The sequence below is a fragment of the Anser cygnoides genome, chromosome 25, assembly GCF_040182565.1.
Source record: "Anser cygnoides isolate HZ-2024a breed goose chromosome 25, Taihu_goose_T2T_genome, whole genome shotgun sequence".
NCBI classification, from domain to species: domain Eukaryota; kingdom Metazoa; phylum Chordata; class Aves; order Anseriformes; family Anatidae; genus Anser; species Anser cygnoides.
The window spans coordinates 4,878,247-4,895,574 of record NC_089897.1 but is presented as its reverse complement, the minus strand read 5'-3'; the positions used below and the strand labels follow the sequence as shown (position 1 = coordinate 4,895,574).

At 42.9% G+C, this 17,328-nt stretch overlaps 2 protein-coding genes across 4 annotated transcripts in view; one reads left to right on the top strand and one right to left on the bottom strand.

Annotated features, from left to right (window-relative positions):
* The first annotated feature begins 58 nt into the window (after positions 1-58).
* EIF2D (eukaryotic translation initiation factor 2D) lies at positions 59-12,057 on the top strand. Of its 2 annotated transcripts, XM_048071028.2 has the most exons (15): positions 59-284; positions 1,042-1,232; positions 1,932-2,015; positions 4,161-4,251; positions 4,926-5,033; positions 5,677-5,966; positions 6,179-6,296; positions 6,704-6,749; positions 7,471-7,574; positions 9,070-9,228; positions 9,894-9,983; positions 10,088-10,183; positions 11,248-11,368; positions 11,514-11,688; positions 11,792-12,057. In XM_048071028.2, exons 1-15 carry the CDS (start codon positions 229-231, stop codon positions 11,860-11,862), a joined length of 1,800 nt encoding a protein of 599 aa, XP_047926985.2. In that variant the 5' UTR covers positions 59-228; the 3' UTR covers positions 11,863-12,057. The 2 variants fall into 2 exon arrangements, with proteins under 2 accessions (XP_047926985.2, XP_047926986.1); XM_048071029.2 differs by lacking the exons at positions 59-284; positions 1,042-1,232 and adding an exon at positions 2,290-2,415.
* A 603-nt stretch (positions 12,058-12,660) lies between these two features.
* RASSF5 (Ras association domain family member 5) overlaps positions 12,661-17,328 on the bottom strand; it is a 29,326-nt gene continuing 24,658 nt past the window's right edge. Inside the window, exons 4-6 of one of the 2 annotated variants that reach the window (XM_066982846.1) lie at positions 16,998-17,295; positions 16,500-16,615; positions 12,661-15,783 (exon numbers count right to left, since the gene is read on the bottom strand). In XM_066982846.1, the coding sequence (XP_066838947.1) occupies positions 15,631-15,783; positions 16,500-16,615; positions 16,998-17,295 (567 nt within the window). In that variant the 3' untranslated portion in view covers positions 12,661-15,630. The remainder of the gene's footprint in view (positions 15,784-16,499; positions 16,616-16,997; positions 17,296-17,328) is intronic. The other variant, XM_013189719.3, reaches the window with a different exon arrangement.

Below are 17,328 nucleotides of genomic sequence, written 5' to 3'. Positions count from 1 at the left end.
TCCTGCGCGGCGTGCAGGGATTAAAACAGAGCAGCCCGGAGCGGCTGGATCCCGGGCACGGACCGGTTCCAGCTTTGGGGACGTTTGGTGGCTGCATTTTTGCTCTAAACTCCCCCGGAGCCGTGCCGTGCCGTGCCGTGCCGGGAGGCGGTTTCCACCCGGACGCCTTTGTGCCGCGGGACGGCGCCATGGCGGCTGCCGCGGCCTGAGGGGAGCCGGGCGCCCGCCATGTTCTGCCGGGCGTTCCGGGTGCGCTCCAGCACCGCCATCAAGGGCTCCGACCGGTGAGTGCCGGGCCGCGGCCGCGCTCCGCTGAGGGGAGCGGCTCCACCCGCCTCGGCCGAGCCGGGCTCGGCCCCGGGGCGGCGGTGGGAACAGCGCTGAGGCGAGCGGCGCGTCCCCGGGCGCAGCGGGGAAGGAGCCGGGGCCTGAGGCGCGGCTGCTGTCGCCTCGGGGCTGTGGGCGCCGTGAGCTCCCCCCCAGGACGCAGACTGCTTTGTGCATGAAGGCACAGCCGTAACTGGGCTCGCCTAGCTGATCTGTCTTTATCTTGGCTTGCGTCGCGGTGCTGGGCTGACTTGTTGGTATCTGAGATTCACCCCACGCTTCTGTGCAACACCCCACAAACCCCATTTTGTGCCTCTTAAACATCTCTTGGAACTGCCCAAAGAGCGTGTGGGGAGAGGGACCCGTCTACAGCCCCTGCAGTACTGTGCTGGAGGGTGGTGCTGGCAGGCCCCGTAGCGCAGGTGGGTGCTCGGGCATTCGGAGCCATCCCAAAATCACAGAGCGCCACAGCAGCTGTAAACAGGTGTTAAGGAAGAATAGGAACAGGGAAAACGTATTTGGCCTTTTCTCCCTGTGTTCTCCCAGCATGCAGCTATTTCATGTGTAAACCCAGACACAGATGCCCCAGATTGTCTTCAGGGAAAACGTGGGAATCCTGTGAATAGCCACCAAAGTAGCAACTGTTTATGTTGGAGTTATTTTACGAGAGGGTCTAGACAGGTTTGTAACATGTTTGTGATTTTATCATTACAGGAGAAAGCTACGAGCTGATGTTGCAGCAGCTTTTCCAAATCTTAGTGGCGAACAATTAACTGAGTTTATTCCAAACAAGGAGGAGCTTAATGTCGTCAAAATATACACTCACAAAGGGGAGGCTGTCACGGTTTATACGAACAACAGGAACCCAATACTGTTTGAAGTTGAGAAAGCTCTGTATCCAACAGGTATGGGTAGTGGACTGGAATAATCCTCCCTCTTTACTTACTGGACACCAACTTTTCCCCAAAAGATTTGCTTGTGTCTAAGTACTTACCTGTCTCCCATCCCTATAGTATCTGCACGCTTCGTAATCTTTAATGTGCTTATTCTACCATATTCTGTGTGAAATCCAGCAGCATTTCTGGATTCTTTTGCAAAAGGAAAATTGAGGTGCTGAGAGGATAGAAACTAGAAAACAAATGTTTTAAGTCATAGGATAGCATCGTAGCACCTTTTCCTCTTTTGTCCACTGCAAGGTGTTATTCCAACAAGCAGGATGATGTCCACTTTCAGACAGCCATGGAATTAGGCAACAAACTGCTGTGATATTCTCTGGTTTTATTTTTCCCATACACAGTAATTCTTTCCTGTCCGAGTAGCAGTTTAGCTCAAAGTGGCCTCCTTGATTTAAGGAAAATAATTCAAACATTCATCTATATCCTTAAAATAATTCACGTAAAGGAACTGCTGCTTAATTTAAGCTTTTCTCCATCGCATCTATTAATTATATTAGGATCATTCTGACTTTAGATGTCTTGATTATCTGAATAACAGGCGAGTGGTTAATAGTGGTTAGTACAGTACAGCTTAATCTTAAAGATGGTAAGAAGCAACAACTAGTGAAGTATTTTACTGATGCATCTTTAAATTCTGTTTTGGGACAGTGTATGCTTTGTGGGTCTACCCAGATCTTCTCCCTGCTTTTTCGACATGGCCTCCCGTGCTACAGAAGCTAGCAGGAGGAGCAGGTAAGAGGACTAGAACTTTGTCACATCATATTGCGAAAAGGAATTGCCTTTGGGGCTTTTTGGTGTTATCTTTCCCAGTGACAAAAATGTACCTGCAACTATGAAAAATGAAAAAGTATAACGAGTATTTACTCAGAAAGTACTTCATCTTGGTATCCCTAAAAGGAAAATAAATTAGCAGTAGATAAATTTGTGAATGAGAAAGTAGGTTAAGCTGTTTAAACGCTGTAATCTGTTCCATGTGAGAGTCTCAGGTTTGGAAATTCCTTCTCAGGGTGTAAAGTTGATCAGTGACTTTGAACTGGGACACTGAACTGCCTGTGTAACTGGTCTGGTTTTTATAACACTCCTTGGGCAGCTGACTTCATCTGCTGCCATCCTGCTTCCTGTCAATTCAGAGGTGAGCTCGTATGGATAAGGTAGTTGACAGTGATTAGGCTTGTAGGTTCCAATATCAAGTAAATTGTGGATTGTGAAGGTGAGGTTGGATTTGAATTCCTGGATTATTGGCTCTATCCGCTACTTATGGATCAAGACTGGCAAGAAAGGACTCATATTTTCTGGAACCTGCTTTGGATGCAGTTCAGAATCATGAGAGTCAGGCCTTTAGAACATGAAATAGCAGAACTGCTCAACCAGGAAAAGATTGAATTCCAGCCGTTGCAGCCTTAATCTGTAAGTGGAAGTGTACAGTGTAGAAAGAGATGTCTTTTCCATTACGCAGTATCTAGAGTAAAAGTACTCAAATCCCTCTGTTCAGTTTGCTCTTGGGGAAATAAAGTGCATGAATGTGTAGCTGTGATAGACATCTAAGCAAGCCTTGTTGCTGACTTGTGGCCTAGTTTCTGGAGAAAAAAAAAAAGTTAATGGGGGAAGAACATTGATGAAAGAGGGATGCAGGTGATTCATTTCCCATGGCAACCAGGCTACCTCTGGGTACGATCCAAAGATACGATAACTGGGCACTGAGACAATGGCCAGTGAAAGCAGAGAACAGAGACAGAGCCATGCCGCATAAATAGGAGGAGGGGTACGAGACTATCCAGCACTACAGATGTGGAGAGAGGGAGAGAGCAGACTTTAGGGAACAGTCAAGAAGCAAGGCAGTGCTGTTCACGATACCTGTTCCCTGAATTCAAAGATCTCACTGCCTGCCCTGGTTATTTACATGGTACATACATGCTGCTTACCTTGTCATGCTAAGGTTCTTATAATGATTTCTGTCCTCAGAGATGTGGAGCCTTGGTTGCAATTGCAGAGTTCATTCTAGATTTTCTGGAGGTAGTTGTGACAGTGAATGGGAGGAAAAATATTGGTGGCCTCTTCAGCATACGTATTAAAACTAAGATGCTGAGGAAAAAGTGGAGATGGCTTCAAACCAAACCATGGAACGCAGGTCAGTCCATGAGACTGCGAGGTCTAGATTATTCTAGCTACAGGGAAGGAGAGCAGATGACCTTAACGTAATTTGGTGATAACATGGTGCTGCTATATATGTTGCATGGAAAACTTGAACTCATGTGCCAGTCTGTTCATCCCAGGCACGGAAAGTGGAAAGAAGCACACGACAAAGCCCGCTTGTTTCTGTCCAGATCAGCAAGGAGATGGTTCAGGCTGCTTCCTCATGCTGAGGAGAGTTCGCAGCTGAGTGCTAAGCTATTACCAGATCAGGAGGGTCGGGTAAATTGGGAAATTGTAGGCAATTCTCTGTTCTAGGAGAGAGTTGGTGGGATAACCTGCCCTTGGGACAGGGAAGAATAAAAAGGTGGTTCCACACACGTCTTTATTCCTGTCTCTTTCCATATCATTAATAAAGAGCAGTGCTGTCTGGCCTGGGAGCTCATACCTTTCTGTTAAAAGCAGTGCCCCTTTGGGGCCTGACGGGCAAGGGGCTGAGCATTTTTAGCTCTTCTTCTTTTTTGGGATGTGCACGCCATCATAAATAGGATCCTTTAATCCACAGGGTGGTAGCAGGAAATACTACCTTACTAGGAAAAAACAGAGAATCATGTTTTCTCTGGCATGGGCCCAGCTGTTAACAGGCTTGTGTTTTTGCTGAGTAATGGGGAGGGGGTGGGCGGGGAGTGGGGGAGTGGAGGAGGTCGTGGCTGAATCTTTCATTGAGAAATGGATGCTTTTTTCCAGATCTGATGCTGCCAGGAGTAATAGTGCCACCTTCTGGCTTTCCGCAAGTAGAGCGGGGCATGCTCTGTGCTGTCACCCTCTTGGGAAACAGGTACGGAGGACTCCTTACTCATACCTTGTCTTAGAAACTAACGCTGAAAAGAAAGCTGTTTTTTTACATGGAGACTCTGGGGCTTTTGAGGAAATAAAAGCAGAATTATTCTCGTGCATTTGATGCACGGTGGACCTAAGGCACGTAAAATTGGGCAGAAGAAAATACCCAGTTAAGTTTCTGGGTTGGGATATGTTTGAGCTTGGGTGAAAAGCTATGTAAAGTGGTTCGTTTGGACCTCTTGGGGCCTAACTGGTGGATTTGTTTTGAAACAGTAATTTTTAACAAAATACTGTATTCTACACAGTTGTCTTTTTGTCTGGAAACTCGGAGAGAGGGAACAGTGCTAATTCTATCATTTCTTTTTCCCGTTAGCCTCTGTTAGTAGTACTTGTGCTTCTTGAACTTTCTAAAGGGAAGGATGTGTCACTGCCCAACTTTCACTTCAGTATCACAACTGCACATATCCTTGGGATTCTTTGGAAGACCTTACGTACCAGAAAGATTGGACAAAACCCCAAAATGCCTAGATGCTTAAAAAAAAACCAAACAGTCTGTAAAGCGCAAGGACATTGTAAAAGAAACCCAGTATATCACAATGGCACGGTTCTTTGTTGTTCAGGTAGCACAGTGTATTTGTGCTGCCCTGCTCTAACGTTCCTGTCTTTTCCCAGAGCTCCAGTAGCTGTCACAGTTGCCACCATGTCCACTGTGGAGATGCTGGCTGCTGGAATGAAAGGGAAAGGCTTCGCTGTGTTGCATACTTACATGGATCATCTCTGGTGAGTATATGGCCAGGCATTTGGTAAAATGTTTAACAATTCTTAAATGCTTACTGAAAATCAAAATCTGTGTCCCAGTTCTCTTAATCTGTCAGTTCAACGTACATATTGAGTTATTTGGGTACAATTTAGATAAGACCCCTGTTAAGGCTTTAGCTGTGCTACATGTTTTGGATGACCATGCTTTTCTGACAGAGGCAGTTGTCTGTCATGAGGTCTATCTACGTGCAGATTGGAAATGTATATATTGCAAGTTATTCACTTGATTCTGTTACTTCAAGTGAGTGCAATTATTATTAGAAATGAAACTAGATCATCCCCATTACTCTAATTTTAGAATATCTTCCTGTTCTATAAAACTTTGAATCATTTTTGCATTAAAAAGGTCAACCATGCCAATCTCAACCGAATAAATGAGTTGCTCTGCATTTGGATTCAACTAATTGCTTACTTTTAAATAAAGATTCATGGGGGAACACAGAGCTTTTGGAGGAAGGTGAATTAAAAATAAATCGTATAATTTGAGATCCATGCAACTCACCATGTTTTTTAATCAGGGGAACTTCTTAAAATATTATTATTGCCCTTTGGGTTTCAAAGCATTAAACAGAAAGCCATGTTATGCTTTTTCTTCCTTTTATAGGGAATATGGTGACAAATCTTATCCTCCTACCTTAGCTCCCTTGGTAACAGATCCTGCTGAAAAGGAGAGTGCTAATGGTGAGGAAGAGATGGAGGAGAAAGAGCCTGTCAGCAGCTTCCCCATTGAACCACTACAGCATGGGGGCATCGGTGATTTGAGCCTGAAGGAGCAAGACAGTTGTGCCATACTGGTGGGAAAGGAGGAACACAATGAGAATAAAGCTGCAGAAACAGCTGAAGATGACAATACAGAGGTTCAGCAGGAAGCAGAGGACAGCAGGACACCCCAAGGTACTTCTGTGTACAAGTGGAACCAAACCATGCACCTCTTGTTTGCTGAAGCTGGTACCCATGATCTAGGCTACTCCACACTCTAGAGAGCTCTCTGTGAGAACAGGGGTAGAGACTGTTCTGTGTGACCTGAAAAAGAGTCTGAAAGAACTGAATATTATGTTCAGAAAGAGAGACTGCTCACTACACACTTGTTCTTTTCTTCCTTGCAGAGCAAATGGATGCATTGTTTAGCCAGTGCTTTTTTCATGCTTTAAAATGCAAAGTAAAGAAGTCAGATCTCCCTCTGCTCACCAGCACGTTTCTACGCAGCCATATGTTCCCATGCTGGTACGTGGTAAGAAGAACGTCTTTGGATTTGCAAGAAGGTGTGGGTTATTTAGGATGAAATTTTTGACTCAAAAGTAAAATTCAGTCCTTACCTAAGGTTATCCAAGGTTATGCTTGCTTCTTACATCAAATACTTTGGTGTCCAGACCAGGACGTGCGCTTGATAGCTAACATGAGTTGACTGACAGTTGTTCCAAGATTTCTTAGTCGCTTAAATGGCTGTTTGCTTCCCTCTGGGAACATCAGTACTAGTTTAACTCATTGTGTTCTATCTGTTAGCTTGTTTGAAGTAATTCTTTCTGTGTGATTAATGTTTTTGCTGTTAAGAGACTTTTAGCATAAATAGCAAGACTGATGAAGAAATCATGACATATATCTAAAGAACTTTAAAAAAAATCAATTTATAGCCCCGCTGGACAACAATTGGATATAAAGAAATCAAGCTATAAGAAGGTGAGATTTTTCTGTATTTTTTCTTGTTAATTGAAATAAGAAGTGGAAGGAAAGAAAAATGTTGAGTTTAAAATTGTTGAAGCATTAATAAAACAGACAGACAAAAAGCCTAGTAACTGTTCTTAAAAGCCAAATTTTTTCCTCACATCTCTGCTCCTGCAGGATCAAGCGAGGAAAGTCATTGCCCAGAAAACATGAGCATTGATCTGCTTTAAATGTATCTAATGCTCTCTGGTACTTTGTGCTATGATAGCTATTAAAGGGTTCTACTCTTGTTTCACAGCGCAATTCCTTGCAAGAAGAGATTGTTCCTTTTCAAAAGTTATCAGTGAACAAAGATGAAGAGAAAGGAGATGATACTATGCCTCTTGTTTAGATGACAAAAACAAAATGTATTGCCAAAGATGTCACAGTAATCCATGTGATATGTACTGTTATTTGGCTAAGAAGGTCACAGTGCAAACAGGTGGCAGACCTACAAAAGGAACAGTTGCTTACTCTGTTTTAGAACACGATAGAGGCACTCACTGCTCCTTAGCAATTGCTGTGTTTGTAGAAGAAAAGGGGTGCAGTGTTTCTTTGTTGTTGTTATTTGTTTGTTTTGTTTTGTTTTACCTTCCAAGAAGATTTTCTGATTTAGAAAGTAATTCTGGGGCAGTCAGAAACACAAACAGGAATTTAAAATGCTTAACTCCACATTTCTGATTGTTTCTTCCTTCAGTTTTCTAAATTCCTACAATGTATGCAGCACCAGAAGATCTTACAAGTGAAGGAGCTGAGCAAAGGTGTGGAAAGCATCGTGGAGGTGGACTGGAAGCATCCAGAGTATGTAGAACATTGTAGTCTTTAAGAGGCGGTAGGCTTTGAAAGGAGGGAGTGGAATCAGCTCTTGCCAGCTGTTACCTATACCCTGCTTGCATTCCTGTGACGGCCTTCATTTCCTAATCTTAGTATACTATGGAGAGGTTTTATGTCCTGCTTCCACACACCAGTCCTTACATTTTCTATGCTTGTAAAGTTCTGCAAAGTTACATTCTTCCCTTTTTACTCGGTGGCTTTGAGTCTAATGACAGTATCATGACTTCAGCCTTCCCTTTCTTACTTGTTGTTCATTCATCCAGAGAACTTTAAATAAGAAGGGACTACTAGATAACCCAAGAGTTGTATATCGCTCTTCACCCTTGTACTAGGTACTTAAATATTCCAGAGAAGCATGTTTGAAAATGTTAAGGAGGAGTCAATTCACTGCAATTTGTTGCACCATTATAATGACAAATTTCTGGCTTCTAGTCTGGGTACTATTAAAGATGTTATCGTTCCAAGCCTCTTAGCAGTCACTAAACAGCACATTCATTTGACAGTGAGTCTTGACAGTTTGTGGGGGTTTCTTTGTTGTTGTGGGAAGGGAACAAAGTTTTATATCGATGAGGCAGTTTATTTAGCATTAACTTTAATGGTATAATTATTTTATACCTTTCCCAATTAAGCAGGTCTCCCCTCTATCCCATGAGTGTGCTAGGACAACTCTTTGTTCAGCTTCGAAGTGAACTTATATCTAAAAAATAACTCCAATGAAAAGATTAAACTACTGTTGAATAAGTGGCCCTGAAATTACAGCCTTAAAGTGTCATACAGGATGAGATCAACCACTTTGCAAAATTGGCAGGCAAAGTTATAATCTTGAAAAAAAAAAAAGCTTTGTTTTCCATTACACATTGATTTGCACAAATACTCTTATCCTTTTGGTTGCTTATTACCCAGTTCCTCCGTCAGTGTTCCCATTATCTAAGGCTTAATAGTTACCTCATATCAAGAGCATCCTACTCGTTCCTTTTGCGTATCAGTGCATTAGCATGCTCTCAGAATTTCCCAGTGGGCCGTAGGTCTTCTGTTATATAACATCTCCTTGGCAACTAATGGGATGGAGAATATTTTGGTAGATACAAACATATATTCTCTTCTGCATTTGGAAGGAGGCAGAATTACTGTGCCTTTTTGCATTAAGTTTTCTCTCATACTGGGGCTTAGGAGACAGGCATAGTTAAACTCAGTTTGTCAAGTTCTCTTACCTGCAAGCACGGAATCTGAAGTTCTGGACAATGAACTTAGAGTCTAGCTCCTGAACCTATACGTTTCTTACTCCTCTCTTCCAGAGTCTTTTATCAATAACCTTTAAAGAATCATTTGCTAGAGTATATTGCATCAATAACCACTAAAGAATCATGTGCTAAATTTTAGTTTCTTGAGGAAACAGAAGTTAAAAATCTTAAGTCCCTTTCACTCCTACCAAATAATTTTTTTTTTTTTTTTTACTTTCCAGCATTAAAGCATTTACAGTACCTGAAGGATTTTCTTCAGCCTCTGCTGCCCAAGACTGCAAGAGCGAAGACAAAGAACAAGTGTACCATGCTCCTGAAATCATACCACTTTATGGGGTCTCAACAAAAATGGTCCCACTCTTTCAGGAATCTGGACACAAGTAAGCACTCAAAAAGTACAACAGAATCATTGTTAGGTGAAGACAGAGGCTAAAAACCTGTGCTGCTACCATTTTGTTAGCTATCATGGGGAGTGGGCTGTGATGCTGTCAGGAGAGGTGATGGGAATCAAAATATAATCTTTCTTCCTTTTGTGAGGCAATGAAAAGAGATTGTGACAGGTGCGTTCAGCAAATACATCACTTCTCTTACAGCTAAGGAGGTGATAATTTAAGTGTTGAAATTGCTACATTTTACTTACTTGGATTGTCCTAATTTGCCATTGGATAAGGCGTGTTCTGTCCACCCACAGTATAGCTTACTGAAAAGAGGACACCCAGATGATATAAAGAAATCATTTGCCTCCTTGTACCCTAATCTTGCCTGTTTTGATGCACTTCAGATATTTTTAGGGGCACCACTAGGGTCATCTTCCTAAACGAGGCTCCCAGCACCAAGGGTTTTAGAGTCTCCATAATTACTGCTGTGAGCCTTTTATCTGGCATACAGGAGCTGAGGTGTAACGAGAAAATCACTGCCTAGCGGAAAACAGTTCAGTATTGAGATTTTGCTACCAAATGTAGTCAGGGTAATTGCTGTTTTCTGTCAACGCAGTAGTTCTACTCAACACATAACTACTTGAAGTAATAGTTTTCTTTCCATTTAGAAAAGGCAGCATCCTCTCAAGCAGTGAGGTGAGAAACATTATCATTAACTATGTGAAGACTAACGAGTTGGTTGATGAAGCAAACAAAAAGTAAGTATAGGTGAAAGTTGTCCTACCATGCTTCCACAGGAGAGGCTGAAGGTAGAGCAAAAAGAGAGCTTGTTTGCACCTAATGCCTGTTGTTTCTTTTGTAGCTTTGTAAAGGTGAATGCCATCCTGTGTGACTGCCTGTTAGATAAATCAGAACAAGATGAAATCTCAAACCTTAAATGGGATGACCTCCTGAGCAGGTGACTGATTTCCCAATGCACTGTTTCAGTATTACACAGATTTATTGTGTGCAACTCAAAGCCAGACGTTATTGGAGCTACGTAAAGTTGCAACTGCCTCCTGGTAGTACAGGAATACATCCAGAGACCTTCACTTGAAGAGTGTCTCATTCTCCACCATTTAACAAGCACTTGGCATATACTAATGTTGTTTTTTTGTTTTTATTTACATGCTAACCATTTATCAGGGAAAGTCTTCTAAACAAACACTGCTTAGTTCTGCATGTAATCTGTATATACATATCTAGGAAGCCATCGCTTGCATCAGATAACTGAACATCCCCTTTTTAGGCAACGGCAGTCATCTTGCTCTTTTATGTTCAAGGCCTTTCTTGGCTGTGCAGTTCTAGACTGGGCGAGGTAACTGAGATGCAGAGAAAGTCGTCAAGGATCATGGTTTTCCTTTCAGCATAGTTTGACCAGAAGCAGCAGCACAACTTTTGCACTTATAATAAGCCCACCGTTTAGATCCAGGAGGCTCAGCTATCTGACAGAAGACCATTGTTTCCATGCACTGAAAAACTTCGCCCGAATGTCCCCAATGTCTTACTTGCCTTGATCTTCTTTATCACTATCACGCAATCCCTCTGAGCATCTCCAGCAGCTTCCTTTATTTCTGAAGCCATGTTTGCTGATGGAACACTAGCAGAGCTTATGGTGAATTTTAACTTTATTTTAAGGTGCTTCACCGATCTGTGAGCAACACAGCTGAAAACTAGTTTAAAGATAAAAATTAAAGGCTTTACTCTGCAACAGTTCATGACATTTTACCAGTAATGGGCTAAGTTAGAATCTTTGTGAATCAGTAGTCAAGCTTTCTTTTTAATTAGTCCCTTTCTTTATATAGTGTCTAGGATGCAAGTCTTGCATGAGATCATCATTCAGTATCTTCTTAAGATACAAATTCTTCTCACACAGAATTTTGGCTTTCATGTAGTCTCAAAAACCTGTGAGAGGCTGCAATGGAAAAAGCAGTTATTCTTGGTGTACTGTATAGACTAATTGGATGTTTAAACTTTGTTCAGGTGCCTTGAACGCCTGCAGCCCTTACACCAGGTGACATTTTTTGGACAAGAACCTATTGTGAGGAAAGGAAGGATTGAGCCCATTGACATAACCATAGCACAGAGATCATCAAACAAGAAGGTAAAAATAAAAATAAGGAGATGAGTTTTCAGCAGAAGCCTGAATTCTGAGAGCAGCTTTGGCAGCTCATTTTTCTGGGATGAGTGGGACGTGATTTGATAATACCCACAGCACTGATGTTTGAAATAATCACTCAAATCTGCAGGTGACAATTATCAAGAACCTTGAGCTGTATGGTCTGGACCCACAGTCAGTAGCCAACATTCTGCAACAAAAAGTACAGGCCAGTGCCACCATCACCCCCGTGCCTGGAACAAAAGACAGAGTTCAGGTCCAGATCCAAGGCAACCAAATCCACCATCTGGCCAAGATGCTGCTAGGTAAGTCTGTCTTGCAACTGGACTGGTTATAGCAAGATACAGATTTTAATTCATGAGCTCTGAGTATTTACCTGAAGTAAGTGAACTCTTCATTATGTTGCAGAAGAATACCAGCTACCTCGGAAATATATCCAAGGCCTTGAGAAGGCTCCAAAGCTTGGCCGGAAAAAGTAGGAGATACTGTAAGAATTATTCAGCTGTCATTATTTATAGAAGACTTCTGCCAACAGATCAAGGGTATGTACAGGCCCTATTCATTTAAAAAGGAGTCCTGGATTTTTACAAGGTCTAGGACTCGCCCAAATAATAATATTCATTATATCTGTTCATTTTTCATAAAAATAATAAAAAATAAATAAAAAAATACACGAGTTATCCTTTCCCATATATTTTCTAGAAGCTTGTAGGGGTGCACCATTTTTCTGGTTAGTCCAACATTCTTGCTTTGCATCTTTTAACAAAAAGCACAGTAATAGAACATCACTCAAAATCTTAGCAAAGTATGTTCCAACACAGCACCTTGGAATGTTCCAGGACAGTGTGCCACAGGCTGTCTATATTAGATGTAAAAGCTATTTGTTTTTAGATTTTATCCTTTAAAACACTTCCAGGTATTAACACCAGGCATTTCAGCATGGAGAATGAACTCTATTTGCTGGATTTTTATGGTTTATATTATTTTCACATGTAAATGCATTTTTCTGTATGACATTAACAGTAGTTTATCACAGGTAATAGTTCTCTCAAGGCCATCTAACGTACTAAGGCAATTGATAGAACACTTTGTTTTCACAGGAATAGATGTTCCATACTGCTTTAGCTGAAGCTTAGACTTGAAACACTTTACAGTAGGATTAAGACATTTAAATTTACTTCTAGGAAGGAGTCTTGTATTTTCCCTTTAGACCCAGTAAAGGAAGTACCATAGGAAGGCGCCAGAAAAATAAGTTAGAGATTACTTTTTTTTTAATTACCGACAGTTTTATTGTCATTGTCTTTTACACCATCTGCATATGAATAAGTAGTTTCAGAACCTTCAAAAAAGCTGGAAGTGGGACATTTTTTAAAAATGCCATAGAATTACTAGGGAGTAATAAAAATAAATTACAGCATTGCAAAAAATGCATTTCACTTTGCCATAGAAGCTTTACTATTCCATTCTATACACATTATTTTACATGTTTTACAATAGACATGAAAAATAAATTCACATGAACTAGGCAACACAATATACTAACCAAAGGCACTGCCAACAGTATTTTGCGCTTTAAGGAAGGGGCCCGATATGCCTGTCCTAGACACAGCTCAACTGACTGTTGAGACTTTGAGTTTCAGTACCTACCATTTCAAATGCCCCGTATCTTTAAAAAACAAAGGAAACAGCCCTCCCCTTTGCAGGAGGTTTTCAGCAGCATTCACGGTAATTGCATAAGAAGCCATGCCTTCTACAAAATTTCAAAGACATGCTGGGTTCCAGGAATGGAAAGGGAGATAGTCACCAAAACTCTAATAGAAAACAACTGCAACAAGAAAGAAAAAAAAAAAAAGAAAAAGGTCTTTGCAACTTTTAGCCAGAAAGATAAGGGATTTAAAAACAAGCATCTGGATCTTGCTTCTCAGAACCAATGGCAGTTTCTGCAGTGTTCTTGCTCTTGACTGAACAGAAGTATTTATACAGTGCTTTTAAGACTCAACGCACTAGATAAAATGTTATTTAAATACTTCACAAGTACATAGCAAAGTAGTAAGTAGTCTTATAAACGGGCAGACAGCCCTAGAGCTGGAAAAGTGCTGCTCTATTTGGGCTGCTGCCATATTGTTAAAGGTCATCTGGGTAGAGAATACAGTACAGCTGGGAGGCCCTTCCTGCACTGCATGCCAGAGGCTGGAGCCCTGTTTGCAAACCCTTTTACACTACTGACTAAGATATAAGCTGGAACTAAGCTTGCACAAAGTGGCATTTATACAAACTGAGAGGCTTTATGTGATGCAGTGATGCTCTCTTACCATTTATAAACAAAAATATGCAAGTATAAACCTGGAAAAAAGAAAGCCAAACAGTCACCTTGCAGAAAGAAACACAACTGTTCCTCTTCTCCCTATGAACAAAAGCAGCCTCATCACAACAGTACTTCAGGTAACTGGGGGGAGCACTGACAAGGCGTCTTGACAAAAGCCCCTTCCAAATCTTCCTTAGCCCAAATGTAAAGTTTTCACACTTAAGGAAAAAAAAGGCACTGAGGTAAATTTTAGACTCTTCCAAGTTTTCTCCATCACAACTGTTACCTAATAACCTGTTCCCTCCCTTCCCACTTCATGCAGGTGGGATTGCAACAGGGAGCTCAAAGGGACACTTGGTTCATCAAGTCAGTATGAAACATTTCACATGCTCCAGCTCGTTTTAATGGTCTCTTCTCTTTTTACACTTTGTTGCTGTGTCCTGTGTAAACAGAGGGAAGACTGAACCTGGCTGTGTGCAATGTGCTCAGTGCAAAGCACTGAAAGTAAACATGGGGAAAATCATCTCTCGGATTGGCATCCCTGTACCTTGTACTTCAGGATCTCTGGTTAGAGTTACAGCAGTGGCTGACACTCCAGCTCCAGCTAAAGGATTTTATGAGGGACAAGAAGTGCACAAGCATTGGAGACACTGGGAGCACTGAGCAAGGGGGAGAGACTTCCTCCCAGCTCCAAGTACAGAGCAAAACTTGGTAACCTTTCTGTACGTGCAGAAAGAGCACCGATTGTGAGCGGGGAGTTGGGGAAGATGAGCACACAGTGACCCAGGGAGGGAGAGCATGGCATGTTACAGACTGGAGAGGTGGGAGCAGCACAAAGAGGGTTTAGCAAGAGGAAGCACGGTACAAGAGGGTGGTGGGAGGAAAGCAGCTGAGGTTAATAGTTCGCTTACTCTTCCTGGTGCTAAGGATTTCTTGCACAGGCAGCCTGTGCTTGTGGTACCACCTCCACACACTGGCCTCGGTTGGAGCTCCTCTCCCTTGGTGTCAGACCTGTTCATAGCTCAGAAGGGTTTTGATTTGTGAAAGTTCCTGAGCTTCCCTGGACTAGTCTGTTGGATATGTATTGCTAAATGTTCTATACAGAACTGTCATCCCATGCCCCCATCTTCACACTTTTCAAACGCTTTTTTAAAACATAGGTCCCCGATTCCTACAGAGTAGGAAACCAGTAAAATACAGGCTAACTTAACTAAGCATCAGGGATATTTACTTTAATTCAAGTCTGTTTGCAAAATGAAATTAATTAGAATCGAAATGGATGACTTTTCCTGGAATTAATATCACTAAGTTTCAGTAATACTTACTAAAAGACTGTTGGGGTGTTGCAGCTGCCATGGTGTCACGACTTCACATTTCACTGGCTGGCTGAGCCCTGACCAAGTCTGTCTGGCAGGAATTAGAGCTGCAACACCCACGTGATTTGGTGCAACAACCTCCTCCGCTTTATCTGCTGCTTCCTGCGCTCTACTTAAGAAATGAGAACTCAGCCACATGGGCACACACAACGCAGCTGCAGCACCTCAGAACAAGAACAAGCAAGTTGCTGGGAGGAGCATGAACAGCAAGTTTTACCCTGCTTAGAACAATTAGCCAGTAGATGTTCCTGTTGGGTTTAACATTCAGCATTTTCCATGAAGCTTCTTCATCTGATGGTACAACTGAAAACCGAACCAGCAGCTGTGCTTGGTTTGTTGATGGCCACAGCTCTGAAACAGGCTTCCCGTTCTTTGACTGGCTCTGGTCCTGTGATAAGAGGTTTCAGAAGAAGAAAATACAGTATGTTCGTTTTATGAGTGCTGTGTGCCAGTCCTTAATGGAAGGATGAATGGGGAAAGTGACCACTAGAAGGTGTCCTGAGAAGTGTCTTTTCATTTTAAAAATAACATCTAGCTTAGTCTGATTCCCAGTGCCTCCTGAGAAGTTAGCCAGGCTTGCCTCCAGCTTCTTTCAAGGTCTGTTGCAGTCTTTGTTTAAACTTCTCGTACTTCCTTTGCACTTGCTGGATTTTGTCCTTCTCTTCTTTGTCCAGTATCATTAAGAAGTTCTGTAGCTCTGGGATAGAGAACGCGTCCCACTGCAGAATCAGCAAAACCAGACAGAAAGTGAGCACACGTGATTTACCTTATTACTTTTGTAGCTTTTCCTGCAACAAAGCTCTCAGCTGATAACTGAGATCCCGTAATAAACACTGCTTTGTGGCTCCTCAGCAGCCAGCATTGCTGCAGCGCCTTCACCAGCTGCAGACCAGCCCTGCAGGCAGGGGGGTCCCACAGGATGCTGCGGCCACTGATGTCTGTGCTCATCCTGGCAGGGAGCATTACTGCAGCCTAAAGCCAAATGTATTACCTGAGTGGCCCGGGCTTCTATTTAAATTAGTGGATTACTAATCACAGCATTTAGCTAATCTAATTATTGAGGGTTATCTCTGGGACAGAACTGTGTGGTTCTGTAAATAGAGCATGGTTTGGCCATCAGAAGTGGCCTCAGGATTTTCACAGCTCTAGGTTGTTTTTTTAAGATCAAAATTTAGGAGCAATAAATGACCCAAAGATAGATAGATATATATATATATATTTTAAAGCAAGTCCATTCAGCTGATAACTTAACTTTGGAGAGCAGCTGGTATCAAACTCAGCATTTTAGGTCTTAAAACCAACAGCATTAGAGGGAGAGAAGCAACCACGTGCCACCGCTTCAGCCTGCACTGACTGCTGTAAATGTCTGGGGTCTGTCCCACTGCCCACTGTTAAACGCTCACGTAAAAACCAAGGAAAAGAGTCACAGGCGTACCTCAACTTCCCCTGTTTCGTTTTCCTTCAGCACAAAGCTGAGCACGTCCGTGTCAGGGCCAGCCAGCAGCCGGAGGTACAAGGGGTACTCGGTGAGAGGGAGCTTCTGGAAGAGAACTGCAACGGGAGCAGACATCCACCATGAGCCTTCGGGTGCCAGGGCAGGGGAGAGCTCAGCAGGTTAATTTGGACTAGAGAAGTGGTTCATACTGCTCAGGACCACAGCAGAAGCAGCTGAGCATCCATCAGAGATCTATGACAATCTGTTAGGTCTTACACGACTTCAGCCCGTTTCTGACAATTAGTAATTCCCCGTTAATTTCAGCAGCATCACCTCTCAAGGAGGTCAGGCCATTTATCCATCTGAAACGCAGACACTGCCTGCCTGCCACACCACTGAGCCCTGGAGGGATGCTTTGATCAGGTTTCTGTATCACAGCATAGCAAGCAAAACTGATCAGCCTTCGGAAAGCTGGCAGTTCCGAGGGTGCAAACTCACCTTGCCCATCCTTCCGCATCTCCTTGAAAAGTGCAAACTTCTGGGGATTATCCACCACCATGAATTTCTTCAGGAGCCCCTGGATCACCTCGCTCACCGTGGTGGTGCTGCTGATGTGGAGCTGCTTGATGGCGTCCAGCGGCAGGTAGAAGGACGTCCTCTTGTCCGTCATGTCCGCCAGATTCACCTCCTTGAGGGCATCGTAAATGGACTGCGGCCGGATCCCTGCCGGCACCGTCACGGGGCGGCGTAGCTTCAAGTGCACTTTGATGAAGCCGGTGTACGTCCCGTCGTCATTCTGAAGCAAAGGACACGGCCGTGAAGGGACCTG